The 16,397-nt window shown below is 47.6% G+C and overlaps 7 protein-coding genes across 7 annotated transcripts; 3 read left to right on the top strand and 4 right to left on the bottom strand.

The window, feature by feature from the left end:
- Positions 1-56: 56 nt before the first annotated feature.
- Positions 57-1,580, bottom strand: FMAN_03694 (putative L-alanine-DL-glutamate epimerase and related enzymes of enolase superfamily; the record flags this gene model as incomplete). The annotated part of the gene is made up of 4 exons (XM_041824421.1): positions 57-662; positions 714-1,319; positions 1,375-1,482; positions 1,536-1,580. 4 exons carry the CDS (start codon positions 1,578-1,580, stop codon positions 57-59), a joined length of 1,365 nt encoding a protein of 454 aa, XP_041689903.1.
- A 559-nt stretch (positions 1,581-2,139) lies between these two features.
- Positions 2,140-4,763, top strand: FMAN_03695 (uncharacterized protein; the record flags this gene model as incomplete). Its single annotated transcript, XM_041824420.1, has 6 exons — positions 2,140-2,267; positions 2,329-2,342; positions 2,399-3,075; positions 3,124-3,208; positions 3,259-4,550; positions 4,623-4,763. 6 exons carry the CDS (start codon positions 2,140-2,142, stop codon positions 4,761-4,763), a joined length of 2,337 nt encoding a protein of 778 aa, XP_041689902.1.
- Positions 4,764-5,521: 758 nt separating this feature from the next.
- Positions 5,522-7,103, bottom strand: FMAN_03696 (uncharacterized protein; the record flags this gene model as incomplete). The annotated part of the gene is made up of 4 exons (XM_041824419.1): positions 5,522-6,255; positions 6,321-6,545; positions 6,597-6,814; positions 6,871-7,103. The coding sequence occupies 4 exons, from the start codon at positions 7,101-7,103 to the stop codon at positions 5,522-5,524; spliced, it is 1,410 nt and encodes a 469-aa protein (XP_041689901.1).
- A 753-nt stretch (positions 7,104-7,856) lies between these two features.
- FMAN_03697 (uncharacterized protein) lies at positions 7,857-8,311 on the top strand (the record flags this gene model as incomplete). The annotated part of the gene is made up of 2 exons (XM_041824418.1): positions 7,857-7,992; positions 8,082-8,311. The coding sequence occupies 2 exons, from the start codon at positions 7,857-7,859 to the stop codon at positions 8,309-8,311; spliced, it is 366 nt and encodes a 121-aa protein (XP_041689900.1).
- A 271-nt stretch (positions 8,312-8,582) lies between these two features.
- FMAN_03698 (uncharacterized protein) lies at positions 8,583-9,623 on the bottom strand (the record flags this gene model as incomplete). Its single annotated transcript, XM_041824417.1, has 1 exon — positions 8,583-9,623. One exon carries the CDS (start codon positions 9,621-9,623, stop codon positions 8,583-8,585), a length of 1,041 nt encoding a protein of 346 aa, XP_041689899.1.
- Positions 9,624-10,216: 593 nt separating this feature from the next.
- FMAN_03699 (uncharacterized protein) lies at positions 10,217-12,312 on the bottom strand (the record flags this gene model as incomplete). The annotated part of the gene is made up of 6 exons (XM_041824416.1): positions 10,217-10,772; positions 10,827-11,175; positions 11,231-11,368; positions 11,421-11,605; positions 11,659-12,163; positions 12,222-12,312. 6 exons carry the CDS (start codon positions 12,310-12,312, stop codon positions 10,217-10,219), a joined length of 1,824 nt encoding a protein of 607 aa, XP_041689898.1.
- Positions 12,313-14,574: 2,262 nt separating this feature from the next.
- On the top strand, positions 14,575-16,248 carry FMAN_03700 (uncharacterized protein; the record flags this gene model as incomplete). Its single annotated transcript, XM_041824415.1, has 1 exon — positions 14,575-16,248. The coding sequence occupies one exon, from the start codon at positions 14,575-14,577 to the stop codon at positions 16,246-16,248; it is 1,674 nt and encodes a 557-aa protein (XP_041689897.1).
- Positions 16,249-16,397: the final 149 nt, after the last annotated feature.

Here is a 16,397-nt window from a genome sequence, read left to right as displayed (position 1 = left end):
GACCAACGGTCCTCATAACTGCGAATTAAAGGGCGTAACTGTAGCCTCTACAAGCTCTAAAACGCCTTGACCCTTGGCTGGTTGATGACGACCTCAGCTTCCTTGCTTGTCCACCAACTAGCATCGTTGCCTGGATATGCAAACCTCACCAAACTTTCTGGCTTCATCTCCACGCTATATCCAGGCGTCAAAGGCGTGACATAATGCCCATCAACAATCTCTGACGGATGGTGGAAATGCTCATGCAGATGATCCACGTACTCCAAAACGCTCTTCCGGCCGCTGATGACAACGTAGTCGATAGTACTCAAGTGCTGCGTATACTCTGGTAGTCCTACGCCGCCTGAATGCGGGACAATAGGGACCTTGAACTTAGCAGCGAGGAGCAGAATCGCCAGAACCTCGTTTACACCGCCGACACGGCATGCGTCAGGCTGGATGATGTCCACGGCGCCTGCTTGGAGGAGCTGTTTGAACATGACACGGTTCTGGCACATTTCTCCTGTTGCTACTGCGATGGCGCCGTGGGTTGTGCTGGATAGACCTTGGCGAATGGCAGCATGTCCTAGAATGTCGTCTGGAGATGTAGGTTCTTCAATGAACCAAGGTTTGAACTCTGCGAGGGCATTCATGTGCGTGATGGCTTCAGTGACGGACCAGACCTGCAATGGAGAGTAAGTAAAGCGATACCAGACCTAGAAGTTGGGTCATACCTGATTTGCATCAACCATGAGGACGTTGCCGTTATCATAGCCCAGCACATCACGGGCAATCCTCAATCTCTGTCGATCTTCCTCGAGATCTGTGCCAACCTTGAGTTTGAAGTACTTAAACCCTTGCTTCACACTGTCCTCAAGTAGCTTCTTCATCTTGTCTTCTCCATACCCCAACCAGCCGGCACTAGTAGTGTACGCAGGAACCGCACGGTTGTTCAGAGCTTCTTGGATCCTCTCAGCCTTTCCCTTCTGTGCTGCTCTCAGAATTTCCAAGGCATCGTTAGGACTCAGCACGTCAGAAATATAGCGAAAGTCAATGCATCGAATGACCTCTTCTGGCGTCATGTCCGCAACAACGCGCCAGACGGGCTTCCCTAACGTCTTTGCCCACAAGTCCCAGATTGCATTGACAAGCGCGCCGAGAGCTAGATGTATAACACCTTTTTCAGGGCCAACCCAGCGGAGTTGTGAGTCTGAGGTTAAGTATCGCCATGTTTTCCCCCAGTTTTTGGTGAGCTCGGAAAGATCTTTGCCCTGTATTAACGGAGCGAGGAGGTCAATAGCACCGCAGACGAGCTCATTTCCGCGGCCAATTGTGAATGTCTATGGATATCCCGTCAGATTTAGTCCAGTACAGATAGTGGAGTGCATTGCATACCATGCCATGACCGGTAAAATTGGGGTCGTCGGTGGTCAGGATGCAAAATGCGGCTGAGTAGTCTGGTGAAAGATTCATGCCGTCTGAGCCGGCCTTGTCCAGTGAAGTCTTGATATGTTGTTAGCGCTTGTGAACCTGCTACCTCCTGAATAGGCACTTACAGGAAACCGCACATCGTGTGAGGTAATAGTCTTGATGACAACCATTTTTTTCGTGGATGTTGCAAGGTGATTTTTTTTCCAAGTTTAGGCAGATTTGTATGGCTACACAAATGTTTTTATGGCCCCAATAACTTTGTGTTTTATACTCGAGCTATCTGTGACTGTTGACTTAATCTATATCTCCACCCGAATACCAATCTAAGAAGCGTCAGGCAAAGTACAGTCAATGTGTTCTACGACTAAAAGCAAGCCGTTTGATTTATCGTTCCCAAAACGGGTAAATAGCTCCTCTATGGACAAAGTTCTACGGCCATAGTGGAGAGTAGACAGCGCCTTTTTTCCGATGCTTCAAATCCTGCGTGGCTGACGATGTAGGGTAGTGCAAGACAGACTTTGCCGAGAACAGCCTAGTGTTCCTCACCTCGGGCTGGCAATTTGATGATTGGTGTAGTTCCCCGCCGTCGGATAAAATATATCACTTTAGCATTCCGGCGGTAAATTACTAAACACGCGGACCTCGCACGGATGTTTTCTTGTCTCCTTAATTATCCTGATTATAGTGGGTGCTTCCCGCAATGTTTCCAAGCAGTGGATAACGATAACCATGGATCCTCATCATAATGAACCGCGTCAACATGCCAAGCGGGATCCACCGAGCGGGCGCAAGAGAACGAGACTTGCTTGTGACAGATGCAGCACTCTGAGAGTCCGTTGTGATGGTCAGCAGCCGTGGTAAGTGCCAGATAAGCAGAACTTCAATCACAAACGGAAAGCTCACATTGGGATGATCCAGCCGTCGTTGTCAAGGTAAGCGCCCCTTGCATGAACAAGAGAAAGATTGTGCTGACATATTATTGGTCTAGAATACCAGTCTACATGCCACTATACACGAAGTATCGGTAGGCGTGGTCGTAAGCCAAAGTCAGCGAATCGAGTGCAGCAACCACAGCAGGACCGAGAGCCCGACTCTTCAGAAGCTGATTGTGATGTTGAGCAAAACACACCGCATCCACGGCCAGAGCAGAACGGGACATATGACGTGCAGGGGAGTCCTGGCCTCCCCACGAATCCCCATGACACAGTCTCGTCGCATTATTCATCGAGCCACTCATCGCATCATGATGCTGTATCTCTTGACATACCAGCCGAGTCAATACCGGCACCGACCTTCGATCAGCTATACCATGTAACCGACATACAGCCTTCTTATCCTCTCCCCGATTTCGACCTCGTAGTCCATCATGGCGCCGACTCTGTCCACGAGTCACCTGCACGCGAGCGAGCGTCAACCGTCACACAGAGCTTGCCATCTTCTGGATGTCGTTACAAGTGCCTCGAGCCAATCATCCCCTTACTCCACGGCATAATCGACGCCAGGCTAGTCTGCGAGTTGTTTGAGCTCTACTTTGTCGAGCCCGGGGGATCTTTGTTCAAATCTTCTTCTCCATACGTTCTAGCACACGTCATGCGAAAGGAATCGCTGCTTCGAGACGATAACCCACGAACATGTACGCCAGCTTTACTGGTAACCATGCTGTGGGTAAGTGCACAGACAGCAGAGAGTTCCTTGTTTCTGCTACCCGGCCAGAAAGCGATCGTTTGCGAAGGGCTGAGGAAGTTGATGATGGGATTGATCCAGGGGAGAGATCGTGACGTTTGGAACAGAACTACTAGTCAGTAAGTCTTTCTCTTTCTCGGGATCTCTACCAACACGTATTATTAGGTGGCCCTCTTGTGAGAGATCTCGAGTATGCAACGACTGGAGATCAAAATCGGCAGGAGTACCATGTTGGATCAACCTTTATCGTCTCTCCACCAGTACCCCTAGTCGACGACGTGCTCATGTTCATCCTCATCACTATAGTCTCTTCAGGCGGGGACTTCAAGACAGACTGCCTCCGGTGGTGGAATAAGGCACTACGGCTGTCTCATAATATGGGACTAAACAGAGAAGACTCGCCCGAGAACAGCTTCTCACAGTCAGAGACATCTTTGTGCACGAGTCAAACAACTTCATGCGGTTGTAGACCCTGCGAAGCTTCCCGTACAGGCTTGAGCATCGCGGAAGTCCGAGAAGAGCGTCGAAGAGCATTCTGGTTAATCTTTTGTCTAGATCGCCACTTGGCTCTATCGTACAATGCACCACTGCGCATCCTCGACGATGAATGCCAATTGCATGTGCCGCTTTCGGATGAAGCTTGGGCAGCATTGTCGACAGGACAAAACCCTGTCAATGCAGCCTTTGGTAATGGCTCGCATTCGGCGGATTTCAGCACTCCAACGCGTATCACAGGGACTGGGTTTTTCGAATACTTTCTACCACTCATGACGATCCTTGGAGATGTCATTCAACTACACAGACAGAAATCCCATCCAAGATTTGGCAATATTCGGAGACCTCAGGTCAATGGGCATGAGGAAGAAGACGACCCAGCTACGGCAATGATAGAGCAAGTCATGGCGCAGTGTGCACAGAGCATAGCCGACCTGGCCAGCGCATACCAGGTCGATGCGCTTGATGCCTCAACTATACCAGCGAGTCAAGTGCGCACGCCTCAATGTGCGATATCACCGCAACAGAGCCACGGCGATCATTCCAGGACTTCAAATACCGCCAGCCACGCCTCATCACACCGTCAGCATGCGCAAGCTCAGCTCGTCACTGCATACAGTACGTTCATACTACATGTTCTTCATGTCCTTCTTCACGGGAAATGGGACGCCGTTTCGATGCTGGATAATAAAGATGGCTGGATACCATCTGTAGGCTTCATGAAGTGTGCATCTCATGCGATAGCAGCGTCTGACGCCATGTCACGAATTCTGACATGTGACCCGGAGCTTTCTTTCATGCCATACCTTTTTGGCATTTATCTTTTGCATGGAAGCTTCATCTTGTTGCTTTTTGCGGATCGAATGCCTCAGATTGGACTGAACGAATCTGTCGAAAAGGCCTGTGAAATTATTATACGAGCACATGAGGTTTGCGTTGTCACTTTAAGCACCGAGTTCCAGGTATGTTTCCCCATGCCATATATCGAAGTGGAGATTTTCTTGAACCTTTAAGATGTTAATTGTTATACATAGAAACGGTTCCGTAAAGTGCTAAGGTCGACCCTATACAGCGTGAGAAGTCCAGCGACATCGAACTTGGAAGAGAGTAAGGCTCGCCGCCGAGCATTATCTTTGTATAGATGGAATGAAGGAGCAACTGGGCTAGCACTCTGATTCATTTCGTTCAATACAACTCAGGGCAATGAGCCTATTGCCCGTATATGTTTATTGGTGTTCTTTACCTTTGTGCTTTGGAGCTGAAGCCTCCTTTGACGTTTGAATCATATCACAGTTTGATACAAGTCATTCATAAATCGAAGACTAAAGACAAGTTTCCACGTAGGCGACAAGACGTGAATAAATGGGCTAAATGTGATATTTGCAGTTTAGACATATGGCCGAGACCTTAATTCAACAATCTATAGTGATGCGAGATGCAGCCAATTAGCAGCATAGCAGTAGAAATTATTACTTTAATTCAGCAGAGAGAGCTGAGTAATCCGTCACACGATATCTGTTAGTCCTTGTGTTACTGATGTTACTAATAGGGCTCGATCAATAAAGATTAAAGGCTGACGGCCCTCTGAGTCGTATGCAGGTCTGATATTCTCAGTTATGATTTGTGGCCGAGAGCCTCCGAGCTCGTATCACAACAAAGCACTCGGGGTCATGGGTTACATGGTTCATAAATGGGACACCATCAGAGGACGATGGCACTATAGTGTTGGCGCAGAGGGTCATCACAGAAACAAGGAATTACCGGCGTGAACTTGAACAGAGGATCGAGTCAAATATGACTACTTGAGTTTATCATTGGACCCTAAGGGCATCTTCAGGTGGTCTTAGAGTACCAGTAGATAACATCAGGAAGTAGAATCGAAGTAGCCCACTACACCATGAATACTAAGCCCATCAAGAAGAGTAGAGATCCATTAGGCCTTGACCTCCCCAACCACTGTCTCATGGCGTTGCTCGTCCTGGCTACCTTTCTCTCCCTTCTCTCCCCACTCGGCGACACTGGATGGCTCGGTCACAGGGTTCTCAAAGGCATCAATGCCCTTCTTATAGCCAGGAAGAACATTGACGCAGAAGGGAAAAGTCCAAGCCGCCACAAAGAATGCTAGAGGGACAACCATGGCCAATCCTGTGCCGTGTCTGTCGGCTGCCACGCCAGTAAGAGGAGGAACACAAGCACCACCAATAACTCCACCAATGATAAAGCCGCTACCTCGCTTCGTGTGTCGGCCGAGACCCCTCATGCCAAGAGCGACAATTGTTGGGAAACAGATGGATTCAAAGAACAGCACCACGTAGAGCATGGCAATTCCTGTATCACCTCTCTCTGTAATCGCAGGGCAGAGGAAGATAACACACATGCTCAGGAAGACGAGGAAGATGTGGCGAGGCTTGAAGTACTTCATCAGGATGACGCCAAAGAAGCGACCAACAGCAAATGCAGCCTGTGCGCCTGCAAAGAGCTTGGAACCGGTGGAATCACTGGTATTCTTTCTCGTTTCGGTGGCGTAGTTGATGAACATGCTTGCGATACCCACCTGAGCGCCACAGTAGCAGAACTGTGCGAAGGAGGCGTGGAAGAGTCGGTATTGCTTTCGTAGTGGCTTATCGTGAGTATCGGAGTTGGAGGCTTCGGCTTGCTGAGCCATATCTAGATTCGAGAGACTGATGTCAGAATTGAAGACCTCCAAGTTCGCCTGGGGCATTGGAACGTACCAGCATCAGTGATCTCAGGGATGTTTGAGAAGAGGAACAGAGTGGCCAGAAGCAAGACGAAAACAGCGATGGAAAGATACACCCACTGCACGTTTGCCAATGCTTTCTCATCGTCAAAGTTGAAGAAGACGTAAGAACCTAGAACAGGTGCGACGACCGAGCCAATACCGTTGAAGGCTTGCGATAGGTTGATTCGCATTTCGGCATATTTGGGAGGGCCACAGACTATTTCAGGTTAGATAACATGGCAGCAGGAGAGCCACTGCAAAGGCTTACCAGTGATGAATGGATTGGCAGCTGTCTCAAGAGATCCAAGACCATTGCCGATGATGAAAATGGCAGCACAAAAACCCCCAAAGGACTTTGCTTTGATACAGGGAATCGCGATAAGGGCGCCGATCGCGTAGAGACTGAGTCCCCAGATGAATACAGCCTTGTAGGAGTAGTGTCGTAGGATCCACGCGGCGTGGCCGAGAGAAGCGAGCGGGTAGGCACTATTGGGGCGACATCGTTAGGAATGACGAGACAGAAGACTGTAGATGAGACGAACCCAAAGTAGGCAGCTTGCAGTCCAGCAGATCTGGCTCTATCAATATGCAAAGTCACCTGGAAATGCTTGTTCAGAGTGTCCAAAAGACCATAGCTAAAGCCCCAGAGGAAGAACAAGACTGTGACAAGTGCGATAGGCCAGACAGACTCGCGCAGGGTAAGGTCTGCGGCTTTGGTCACCCTGTCGTCGGAGACTTTGAGTGACCTCTTTTTGAAAAAGGCTCGAACACCCATTTTGACAATTGGGATTCTGGTTCAAGTTGGAAAGTGTCTTAGAAAGGCAATATGATATGGATCCAGAGACCTGGCTGCGTTGATGAAAAGGAGCTGCAGTATGGAGGAGCTTGTATTATTTATATCAACTTCACATGTAATAAATCTTGAGCTGAGCTACCCCATGGGGAACACAGAAGCTTGGACAGGAAACTTCATCTGGGGTAAGACCCCCAAAGACTAGCCCATCCAATTGGGTGATTTCCTCGAATGTTTCGAGCGGGGGAGGCACCATGCTTCCCGACGGATAATTACACCTTGAACTTCGTCTTCTCAATTTGACAAGGATGTTCGTAAAGCATCGGTCATATGGAATACGGGCCAAGTGAGGGGTAGCTGTTCTCGGATCACTATGACAAGCCTTTAGCGTGGAGCAATCTCAAAGAGGCACCAAACTCAGAAAGGATGGAGCGTATGACCTTGCAGAGATTACAGTGTTAGTAGGAAGCTTCTGTATGTTGATAACCTCGCCCCCATGGATGTAGACAATTGCATTGTGTCCCCTCCCCCCACGCAATTATCCGGGAAACTGTCGAGTCGTTTGGGGGCTGTATACACGATTGCTCTTCACAGATCTTATAGGCGTCGCCTATACTATAAGATGACGCATTCAGTGCCCCCCTCTGTTTTCGTAGTCATCCGATTACAAACTCTTCTGTGATCTAGATTGAATTCTCTATCAACATACCCCACGGCAACTATACACCGGTCAAAATGTCTGACAAGCCTGGTCGCCGCTTTGCGCAAATCATCAAGCTTAAACCTCAACACGTCGAAGAATACAAGCAACTCCATGCAATAGTATGGCCTGAGGTGCTTGCTCAGAACGAGCAGTCTAATATCCGAGACTGTAAGATATAGACTTCTCCTTACTGTCCTGAAATCAAACTTGGGAAGAGAATTGCACGCCACTAACAGTTGATATCCATTACCGGCCAGCAGATTGTATCTTTTACGACGACCAGAGTCATTATCTCTTTGCCACGTTTAGATATGTCGGCACTGATTTTGAGAGCGATATGAAAAAAATGGCCCAGAATCCACGTGTGAAGGAGTGGTGGAAGATAACTGATGCTCTCCAGGAGAGCCTTGTTCCTGGGGCTGTGAGCTCAGAGTCGGTCGAGCCATCCTGGTGGAAACCAATCGAGGAAGTATTTTATCAACCTTAATGGAAAGACCTGTCCTCGCACTTATCGTAATACTAGTGCAGAAGGGTATTAATAAACGAATATTAAAAGAAAATTGCTTAAGATAATAGAGTTGGCCTTGCTGGATACTGTTTTACAGGATTCTGCTTACTTCCAGGGCGTACATAAGATCGAGCTTTAATATGAATATTAGAACCCGTCAAGGCCTACAGCCAAGACTCTAGTCTTGTGAGATGATAAAGCTACCGGCATGCTTGCCTTGACCCAAGTCCGTAGGAACTCTAATACTACATTATAACTTATATGCGAGCCTGGCGGTACCAGAGAATATCATACCCTGCTCTTCCAGAGTAAGACTTGATTCCTGGCATAACTGGAGAGTTACATCACGCCAGCGTTCCCATGCATTCGTCATATTGATGGTACAGACAGGCCAATCACTACCAAACATAATCCGCCTCGGTCCAAATGATTCGAGCAACACCCTGAACCATTTCCCCAGCGCCTCGCAGATCTCGTTTGTGGAAAGATCATTAACTGAGTCGCCCATTTCTGAAAAGCCGCCAGAGAACTTGATATAAGTGTGCTCATCTTGGCCCAGTTCATGCATTGCATTACGCCAGGTGATGAAAGTGATATCGGAGCCAGAATTTGAGCCGCTCATGTCAGGCTTGCAGATATGGTCTAGTACCAAAACCACCTTCTCATTCTCGGGGACCGTCTCTCGTGTCAATTTGGCAAACGCAACAAGGTCTTTTATCTGCTGCTGGCCTCGTCGGTGCAAATCAATACAAACGTCGAAAGTGAAGCCACGGCGGCCAAGGAGCTTCGTGTTCTGAATGAAGCTATCTTGGAGCATAGTTCCGTATGGCTCATCTTGCAGTAGATATCGGAAACCCTTTACCCTTGGCCACGCTAATCCGGCAGCTTCTTCTACCCTGAGGAGGTAAAGCTTCATAGCATCTGCGTTGCTGGGAAGCGGCGCCCAAAGCACGATTCCCAGGCATAATTCTTGATCCTCAGTACTGTGTCCTTCATGAGGACGCGGCTTTCCTAGGGCGATACGCTCAATCCAGGCCAGTTCACTGAGAGGTCCCATCCACCCTGAGCCATCGAGCTCACCGGATTTCAGATCATTCTTCCGGTCCGTCTCAACGAAAATGAATCCCGATAAAGAGGGTTCAGACGCCGTTGCCTCTCGGTATTGGTCGACTGAGTGTTGACCAGCAAGAGGGTGCTCGTTCGTGTACCAAGAGAGAGAACTGGTTTCTGAGGCTGGGAATAAATGGATGTGAGAATCGATGATAGGAATGTGGCGGTCTTGAGATTTCATTATGATAGATAGAGAGTGGCTAGTATAGCGGTAATCTTGAACGATTGGGAAAGAGGTGATGATGGCAAGTATAGAATAGCTATCTGATTAAACACATAGCAAATACCCAGCATAGACCATGTCAAACGTAAGGCTTCATTTCATCCAGCAGCTGTAGAAGCTATGCCATATGTATGTATTTGGCAGTGTGTTAGCCCCAGGTACATCGTGTTCGCCGAACAATGGCTAGCGCGGCCTCGTACGGGATGAACCTACATTGACCCGCTCGCCGATCAACAGCCACAGGGCTCATTTTCCCGTTGCATATTTACGCGGGTAATAGTACAACGGACAACCAGGGTAAGAAATGACCGGAATAATCTACCTAGTAGCTAATGATGAGGGCAAAACAAGCCTGCGACTTATGCAGCGCGTTGGAACCCGTTACAACGGGCAACATGCAGAAACTGCTAGGTAGACATATCTTACTATCATATTTGGGCCATTTGAATAGACTACACGCGTGTTGAATTTAGACTAATGCTAAGGTTGTAGACACTAGGAAGCAGATGTTGAATCTTGCTTCTTTCCGTAAGAGTACATATCCATGGTACTTAGCTGCCGGTTTTGTACTCAATCTTGATGGTCCAGATGTACTTGTCTCCTTGAATGACCTTGTCGGGCAGCTGTACCACAAACGATCCGTCCTTTTGGGCAACCTCGAGCACTGTGCCATCGGCACTGCCACCTACAGCAGTCACTTTATCACCCTCGACCCAAGGCACAGGCTCGTTGATGACGAGTGGAGAGGACGGCTTGCCAACATGGTGGATGTAAAATGCCTCTGGCGCCGTAGCAAAACGGAGTGGACCAGACGTCTGGGCAGTTGGCCAGTACCTGGTACCGAAGATTCCCTGACCGTGACTCTTGATCCATGCTCCGGCGTCCAGAAGATTGAGCTGTTGCTGCTTGGGAATGGTTCCGTCAGGCTTAGGACCCATGTTCAGCAGAAGGTTTCCGTTGTTGACAACATTGTCTATCAAGGTTTTGACGATCTCCTCACCCGAGAGGTACTCGTCATCGGTTGTCATGAAGTTGTATCCAAATGAGAAAGGATCGAGGCCACGGTTGCTCTCGAATTTGCTGGCCTTGAAAGAAATACCGGCATACCTCAAATGACGTCAGCTCGATTGATAACACTGAACAGACGATCAATGGACTTACTCTGGGGTGCTATAATCTCCAGCAGCTCCGCAGCGATCGTTGAAAGTGACTTGCCTGCCCTTATCACGAGCCCAGTTTAGCCAAGGCGCAAGGACATCTGGAGCCTTATTGGGACCTCCGATGTCGCACCACAGGATCTCGGTCTCATACTTGTAGAAGAGGGCTTCTATCTGTGGGTTCTGAATGTCATCGAGAAAGTCGTCGACTTCCACATAGCCCGTATATTCGATGCTCTTGTGAGTATAAGGATTGGTTGGCGGCCGCCCGAAATAGTTTCCCTTGTAATGCTGGTCCCAGCCATACTTGACGTACGCTGGATTAAACCATTCCGGCATGCTGAAGTAAGTGCCTTGGATGTATCAGCAAGCTGGTCTTGTTAACAGGTGCTTACATAAATTACTTACCTCGGCGGATCTCGGGGTGATTGGCTTTGGAAGAATCGAGTAGCTCTTTGAGGAAGTCTCGCTTTGGGCCGTAGTGAACAGTTGAGCGCTTGCTGACTGTCTCTGGGAAGTCGAATATGGCCCAGCCATCGTGGTGTTCTGGACAACCAACGTTATTACCCTGCATCTTCATCTCCATGAAAAGACTCACTTGTAACCGGTACGACATACTGCGCTCCCGCATCGGCAACCAAATTCATCCATTCATCCGCATCAAACTTGGCGGCGGTGAAGTTCGACACAAAATCGTCGTAGTTGAAGTTCTCGCCGTATTTCTCGCGATGGTACTGGTAGGTTTGGGTCGGAAAGTCCGGCTGAGTCATGCGAAAACCATACCTGATTATAGTGGATCAGCATAAAGCATCGACAAGGCATGGAATGTTACCTACCACTCGGCATAATCCTGCCTCGGCCCTGGCTTGTTTCCAAAGGCTGGGACGGAATACAGACCCCAATGGATGAAGATACCGTATTTGATGTCGTTGAACCAATCCGGGTTCCAATGATGGCTGAGGCTGCCTGACGAAGCCTGGTAATCACCAATTCCACACTCGCCAGAGAAGTCCTTGGTCGACTTCTTAGGATTCTCTTTCGAGCCCCATGTCACTACAGCCTTGGCATCACATTGGGTTCCGGCTTTTACTCCCGACTTGTTCTTCACACCGACTTGGACAACAGCGCTTTGCTTCGGTCCCAGGCGAATCAAGGTGCCGGGAGTGGTAGTCTTGAGCGATGAAGACTCAACTCTAACTTCCAAATCGTCGTCCCAGGTCAAAGGATTCTTGTCATCTGTATTGGTGATGAAGAACTCGACGACCTGTTCATAGTCACTGCCTTCAATCCACTTCGAAGTAAGAACGGGATTTCCAATTCCGATAGAGGCTGGGCTTTCGGCTGAGACTTTGTTAGCCAACCTTTGTTTCGCGGCGGTCACGAAATTCAAATTCATTACCTCTTTTGCTGTGTTTTAGAGAAAGGGCTCCTACAGAGGCCGTTCCCAGGGAAAGGACTGGGCCGAGGTGCGAAAGAAGACGTATAAGCATTGCTGCTTCGATGACAAAGATGATTGAAAAAGTTTAAGGCTATTGAAAGCTGATGGTGATTTTATGATTAATGCAGATGTGCCAGCTATATATAGGCAGCCTTCAAGAATCCGTATAGCTTCCATCTAGCCGAGGAAGCTTAGTAGCTCAGGAAGATCCCTACGATAACGTTCAATTGACTAACACTCAGATGGAGATCAGGATCTATGCCACGGCCAATCGGTTTTTTGGAAAGCCGATAAGGTACTCCCTGCAGTCATACGGAACCTTTGTGGTCAATATCGTATTTGTGTTAAGATGTGCTTTGACGCAAGATGTAGACAACCCCTGCATAGAGACCATCCTTCCCCGCATTTTCAATTTGTGGGGTTGACGAACCAACAGAGGATCTACATAGACCTTTCTCCTTTTGTTACTTCACTTTTTACCATTTTGATCATGAGGGCCATGTGAAGCCGGGATTGTCTCCCCGCATGGGGAAAACAAGAAGAATCTAAACATGTTGCAGTACTAAATTTGGACTTTTGTATCCGACATAACCAATAGGGTTATAAAATGAAAATAAGGTTACTAAACAAGTTACTTAAGAGGTATTATTTTTCACTGTAAATTAAGATCGACGTAGTGGCTCCGACGCCTGCCAATAGACGTAATTATTAAACGATATAGGGCTCGAGAAAAGCTATACGAAGTAGGAAGCATGCTCCCGCAAAAGCGTTGCCCTTACGCTCATAGCCCCTGTCTAGGCAATCGACAGGTAAGGCACGCCGGGGCGAGCAATCTTGACAATACCTGTTGAAGGTTGACTTGCACCAAGGATGAATATCAAATCCATGCCATATACCAAGTCCCGCCTTCATGCATGCCTCTATATCTTGTTAGAGATGGCTGTGACCTTTGGCGCCGCTGTAGCTCTCGCGAACAAGCTCCAACTGAGTAGCAGCACTATTGAGCGATAGACGTCTGTGGGAGATCAGATGCAGCAAAAGGCGGAAGCTCAATACTCGAACGAGGAACGCATCCGGTATGTTAGCTTCCTTGAAAATAGCGCTGCACTGCCTATGTTCTATTTGGAACGCTTAGAGCTGAACGCAAACGTAAGAGAATAGGGCCTCAGACGTCGATCCCTTAGTATCAGGATTGGTGTGATGAGCATATCGAAGCAGTTACCTACACCCATAACATCTCTATCATAACACTGGCAGTAATCTTTGGTATCTTGCCTTGAGGTTACCGCAGAATCATTGAGACGGTCGCCAGGCTTTGCAAACACTTATAGGATGCGCAAGTCGGGCTATATCGTTACGAGAATGACAGGTATGGTGGCAGCCACCCTTAGCCACTGGCCAAGTTATGGCCATTGCTACTGCTGCTAAGAATGAGGAGAAATTAAAGATTAATATATATATTAGTTTTTATAGATAACTTAAGTTTATAAACTACTTATATATACTTAAAAGATTAATATTTTATCTATAAAAAGGTTTTAAATTTAATAAATATTAAATTTATTATTTATTTCTTTATTAAATTTACTATATTATATATATTAAAAACACTTAGTCCCTATAAATAATTTAATTAATTAATACATAATACAGTTACCTTCTCATTATGATATTCTAAACATACTGTCACTAATAGGGCCGATGTGCTCTGAACATCATTTCCGTCAGTTAAGCATCTGCGGTCTGCATTGTCTTGCGTACTGAAAGCCGAAAAAGGAGGCCTAACGATATTAAAATGGATAGCAGCAAAGATTCCTTTGCCTTACTTGTTCTCCTATAACTACGCCAAAGACTACAGTCTCTTACGTTCGAGCTAGGGCACCGGGCACCTTATAAATATTGTAATGAGGGCTATGTGACGCTGTGTTTGCCTACCGCATAAAAAAACTTAATTTAAATATGCCCCCCCTCCCTGAAACAGTACTAATTTGAGGCGTTGTTATCTGGCGTCTATATATAGATAATTGGAATACATAATATAAATCAGGCTATTTATTACTTATTAAGTTATTATAGAGGCATTATGAGTATTTGAAATTGAGATACTAAAACAGACTTCTGTATAAGATAAGCAGAAGCTAATAGGTGCAATTATTGGCTGACATGCAGCTTGAGCAACGAAAGCTGGGGCTGGCACAGCCACCAATAAGCGACTGTCAGGATATCATCATACATGCATACAGCCAGATTTACTGTGAGCATATTCCCGCAAATCCATCCCCCTCACGCCTACAGTCACACCTTCACTGACGAGATGAGGCTCATTAAAGCGCGAACACTTGTTGAAACGCAGCGTATTTCTTTTGTGGAATTTTACGGCGATAGACCGAGATATGCCATTCTTTCGCATACCTGGGAAACTCACCAAGAGATCACTTACCAGGATTGTCATCGCGAATCGTCCAAAGCGAAGACAGGATATGACAAGATTCTTAAGACTTGTGAGCTAGCACTGGGTGACCGGCTCGACTATGTGTGGATTGACACCTGTTGCATTGACAAATCCAGCAGTGCCGAGTTGACTGAAGCCATCAACTCAATGTTTCTGTGGTATCAGGAGGCAGCCGTCTGCTACGTGTACCTCGTGGACAAGTTCGAAGGGTCGTCGCTAGGAGACTGCCGATGGTTCAGTCGCGGCTGGACGTTGCAGGAGCTGATAGCGCCAAAATTCATGACCTTTTTCAATAGTTCATGGGATTGCATTGGTAGCAAGATCAGCCTCATGGACCAACTTACAGTTATCACCCCAATCGACCCCGATATACTCCGTCACAATGCTCCGATCTCATCCGCTTGCATCGCAAAACGGCTCTCTTGGGCTGCTGGCCGAAAGACGACTCGTGTCGAAGACATGGCATACTGCTTGCTTGGGATATGCAACATCCATATGCCACTGCTCTACGGAGAAGGCAAGACCGCGTTTCGACGCCTCCAAGAAGAAATCATCAGATCTACATACGATCTGAGCCTTTTGGCCTGGACGCCACCAGTTTCATCGGATGTGGTGGAAGAAGAGTACTGTGGCTTTCTAGCCGAGTCCGTGAATCATTTCGCTTCTTGCTCCGAGATGTATTCCGTAACTGACTCCTTGATGGATGAGGGCGAGATAAGCGTTTCGAACAAGGGTCTCAGACTAATGGCCCGAGTCTCTGTTCTGGACTACTCGGATCAGGGTTACAGATACGTGCTGAAGCTCGATTGCATGGCTCCCGGTTTCGAAGGAGACTTTCTGACAATACCCATGCGTAAGGTGGGACCAAACACTTTTGTGAGAGCTCATAGCTTCTGTGAAGGCGATTACTCCTTCCACCTTGAGACTGCGTCTTGGGGCGAAAGTGCGTTTTACACAGTTACCCTTCTCACCACGATGCCTAGTCTGGCTGTACGATCGCCGTTATCTGTGGCTAGAGGGTCGGACCTTATCTCATACAGTCGCTTGACGTTGGTATCGATAGAGCTGCCGCCGGATATATCGATAATTTACGGGGTAGAGACACCTGTCAAGTTCTGGGACGCAGAAGACAGGGCGTTCTTCGGACCCCATGGCTCATATCAAAATTGGGGTGCGTTTGTACTCGAGACTAATACCCTATTTATCTGTTTTTGGCATAAAGTAGACGGTGAGTGGATCCTCGAGGCGAGCCTTCTAGACATGTGGAGACCAGAAGTCTATAATCTATGGAAGGACCTGTTTCTCTCGGCGGAGCAACTGGGCTATGAGCAAACCATCGTTCGGTATATGCTGAACAGCATTGAAGATGTAATGGAGTCTTCTGTCGAGACGCGGTTGAGGGATAAGGAAGTCACGCTGTCATTCAAAGTTTGTCGTGCCGAGAGTGAAAATCTGTGCAGCGGTCCGCGATGGAGGGTTGTATTCAGCAAGACAAGCTTTGTTAGAGAAAGCTCTTCTGAGTCAGAGCGGGATTAAGATATCTCTGATTTTTATCCGGCAGGGAGATTCAAGCCTTAAGGTCGTCTCAGTCGCTGAAGCAAAAGCTACTTAAGCGCATTTAGTCTTATGAAAAGCTCAGACTACATCTTTTTTTATACTGTGTTTCTAAGAATAACCAGCAGAAT

The sequence above is a fragment of the Fusarium mangiferae genome (assembly GCF_900044065.1).
Source record: "Fusarium mangiferae strain MRC7560 genome assembly, contig: FMAN_scaffold017, whole genome shotgun sequence".
In the NCBI taxonomy this organism is placed as follows: Eukaryota; Fungi; Ascomycota; class Sordariomycetes; order Hypocreales; family Nectriaceae; genus Fusarium; species Fusarium mangiferae.
Note: the sequence above shows the minus strand (reverse complement) of the source record. Positions and strands in the feature narration are given on the sequence as shown.